The following is a 2,714-nucleotide window of genomic DNA, read 5'->3' as shown; positions in this document are numbered from 1 at the left end:
GCAGGAGCAGGTTACTTCCTGTTCCTGCTTTTCCATGTGACTAGTGAGAGTTGTGTGCACAACTCCTGTTGGCAGCATTCCTATCCCACTGCCCCTCAAAATACTCTGCTGTGGTGTTGAAACTTGATTCTGCAGGTTCCTTAATTCATGCACACTACCTCCATCCCATTATCACTCCCCCACCATTCTCCTTTGAAGCACTTTTGCAGTTCTGTCGATGGCTCTGCAAGTCATCTGTAAGTCAGATGTATAACCCATACAAGACAATACTGACACTCGGTCTTTATCTTGTTAATGAATGAAATATGAGGTAACGTAGGAAGCAGCCATGAGACTGTATGTTATGTGATTTCAAACCATAACATATCTTGTTTTATTTTCTTTAACAGGAGCAGTTGTAGCTGGAGTTATTGGGACCAAAATGCCACGGTATTGTTTATTTGGAGATACTGTGAACACAGCTTCCAGAATGGAATCTACCAGTGAAGGTAACAAGGAACAAATTGCAGATGTGGTTTTGACCACCCCTTAATGAGTTCTAAAAAAATATTACGCTAAGTTTTGAGTCCTGTCCTGTTTAAATGACTGCAAATCCTGTAAGGAGAATAATGATTTCTGGGTCCAATCTGCCCATGGGCAAATTATGCTAGTGATATTCGCAACCTTTGTAACAAAATCCCCTCATTCCCCAAGTTTCAGAGAGGAATTTTCATGGCTTTAAAGTTCTCTACAATGAAAAAGGGTAAGAATCAGATAAAATGAGAAGGAGGTGGATACATTCACTGTTTCTGTTCCTTCCTGGCACCCAGATTAATTTATAGTAAAAATATTTTCATGACTCCTCTTTTCCAGTGATAATTTATTCTAATGGAGAACACAAGAGATGGTAGGACACCATGGAAGCTGTGATTCTCTTTAACCAGTTAAAATAACACTTATCTACTAGAAAGAATATTTCAGAGATATGGATCTGGATATGTTGAAACATGTATTTCCTGCTCTACAGGGAGTGTTTTGAGACTTTAAATAAAAAACTTTTAAACAACAACAACAAAAGTGGATATTACAAAACCATCCTTTTCTGATATAAGAAAAATCAGTAACACAATGTTAGACAGTCCTACTATCATCTGGGATCTTTTTCAAATAAAGAAGCATAATGTGGCACTCTGTGCCACAGAATGTTAAAGGCAAAAAAAAGCCTAGGGTTTTTGGCAATTTTCCAAATTTTGGCATAATTTTGCTTTCTCACAAGAGTAGTATTCTGAATTTGTTCTATCTGTCCTCCTCCTTGCTCCTTCCTCCATCATTTGGAACAGGCAAGACAGCTAAAGCTTACGTGAAGATAAATTCTCAACTAAGGGAAAATATAATTGTTAAAAAAAATAGTGGAATTGTGGTAATATTGTCTCTTCACCCTATTTTGCTTACACGTTTGGAGACAGAGCAAGGATGACAGGTGCTTTTATGTTTAGACTTTGCTAAAAACTGTTTGTGCAAAGAAAGCACTGGATCTTTGTTGAATAAGAGGTAGAACTATGTATGGTTTTCTTTGCAAGATGAAAAGGGTGCTTGACAGTAATTCCAGACAGGCAGCTATGAAGAGTAGACAAATAATATTCAAAGCAGGATGTGAAGAGTAGTGTTTGTTGACAGCCACATATTTGTCCTGAGATGCTCTCACAAAGAGGCCAAGATACTGGAGCTTGTGTGCGAACATTTCAAATAACAGAGGAATGACAGCAAAGACAGGAAAAAAGCAAGGGGGGGTTTATTAATGAGCCTTGAAGTCTTTGGCACACAGAGGAGGGTAAGTCTGTCTTAGATGTTTAAATTGTTACAATAATACGACAATTGCCTCTCTTTTCAGCTCTTAAAATACAGTGCAGTTCAAGTGCATACCAGCTGTTGGAGCAGATTGGAGAGTATGTGTTAGTATGCCGTAGGCATTTACAAGTCAAGGTGTGTATGCAACATTTGCACTCAGCTTTTCAGAGAGGGGAGTGTGAAAGTACTCAAGTCCCTGAATTTTAACCCATGCAATCCTCTATGTCTCAAAGTCCTTGGCTTAGACTATTTCCTGACCTTGAAAGAGAGCAGGCTTAAGTTTTAAATCAGGACCAATTCCATGGTCTGTTTCTTGGGACAACCCTGACAATTTAGAGATGAAAGACTTTTAGCCAAATTTGGAAGTACTGCATGGCATATCACTTTGTCATGACTGCTTGAAATTTAAAAAGATCATTCACAGACATCATAAATCATCATAAGAGTTCCATAAGAGGACTAACATACTTCTGGACCCAGTTTTGGTTGGGAAGAAGATGGGAAAGAATTTTTTTAATTGATCGTGCTGCCACTATCTTTTAAAGAAAAGTTTTACGGCTCAGTTTTCCTGTATGTAAAATGGCTGACAGGTCAATCAGTATCATTTTGGGACCTTTAAGTTGTAATAAGAAGAATATTACACGAATGATGGATAGTGTTATAACCCCTTGACTCATTTTCTTCCTTAGGGGAAAGAAGACACGGTAACATACTGGCTTGAAGGTAAAAAAGCCTCTGCCACCCAGAAGGTGGTCACCAGCACTTCTGAGACTCTTCAAGGCCCAAACAGAACTTCGTTTAGTTTGATACCAGGTGTCCTTCACAGTGATCCTCTTTCAAGTCCTGATTACTAGCCACTGACTAACTCCAGCGTCCATCCTGCTCTC

General features: G+C 38.8%; 1 protein-coding gene across 1 annotated transcript in view; it reads left to right on the top strand.

The window, feature by feature from the left end:
• LOC104471925 (atrial natriuretic peptide receptor 2-like) overlaps positions 1–2,681 on the top strand; it is a 34,452-nt gene extending 31,771 nt beyond the window's left edge. Inside the window, 3 exon segments of the mRNA XM_010087432.1 lie at positions 390–488; positions 1,871–1,962; positions 2,517–2,681. Coding sequence (XP_010085734.1) covers positions 390–488; positions 1,871–1,962; positions 2,517–2,681 — 356 coding nt within the window.
• Positions 2,682–2,714: the final 33 nt, after the last annotated feature.

The sequence above is a fragment of the Pterocles gutturalis genome, unplaced genomic scaffold (assembly GCF_000699245.1).
Source record: "Pterocles gutturalis isolate BGI_N339 unplaced genomic scaffold, ASM69924v1 scaffold10641, whole genome shotgun sequence".
NCBI classification, from domain to species: domain Eukaryota; kingdom Metazoa; phylum Chordata; class Aves; order Pterocliformes; family Pteroclidae; genus Pterocles; species Pterocles gutturalis.
This window is presented reverse-complemented; position numbering and strand designations above follow the sequence as displayed.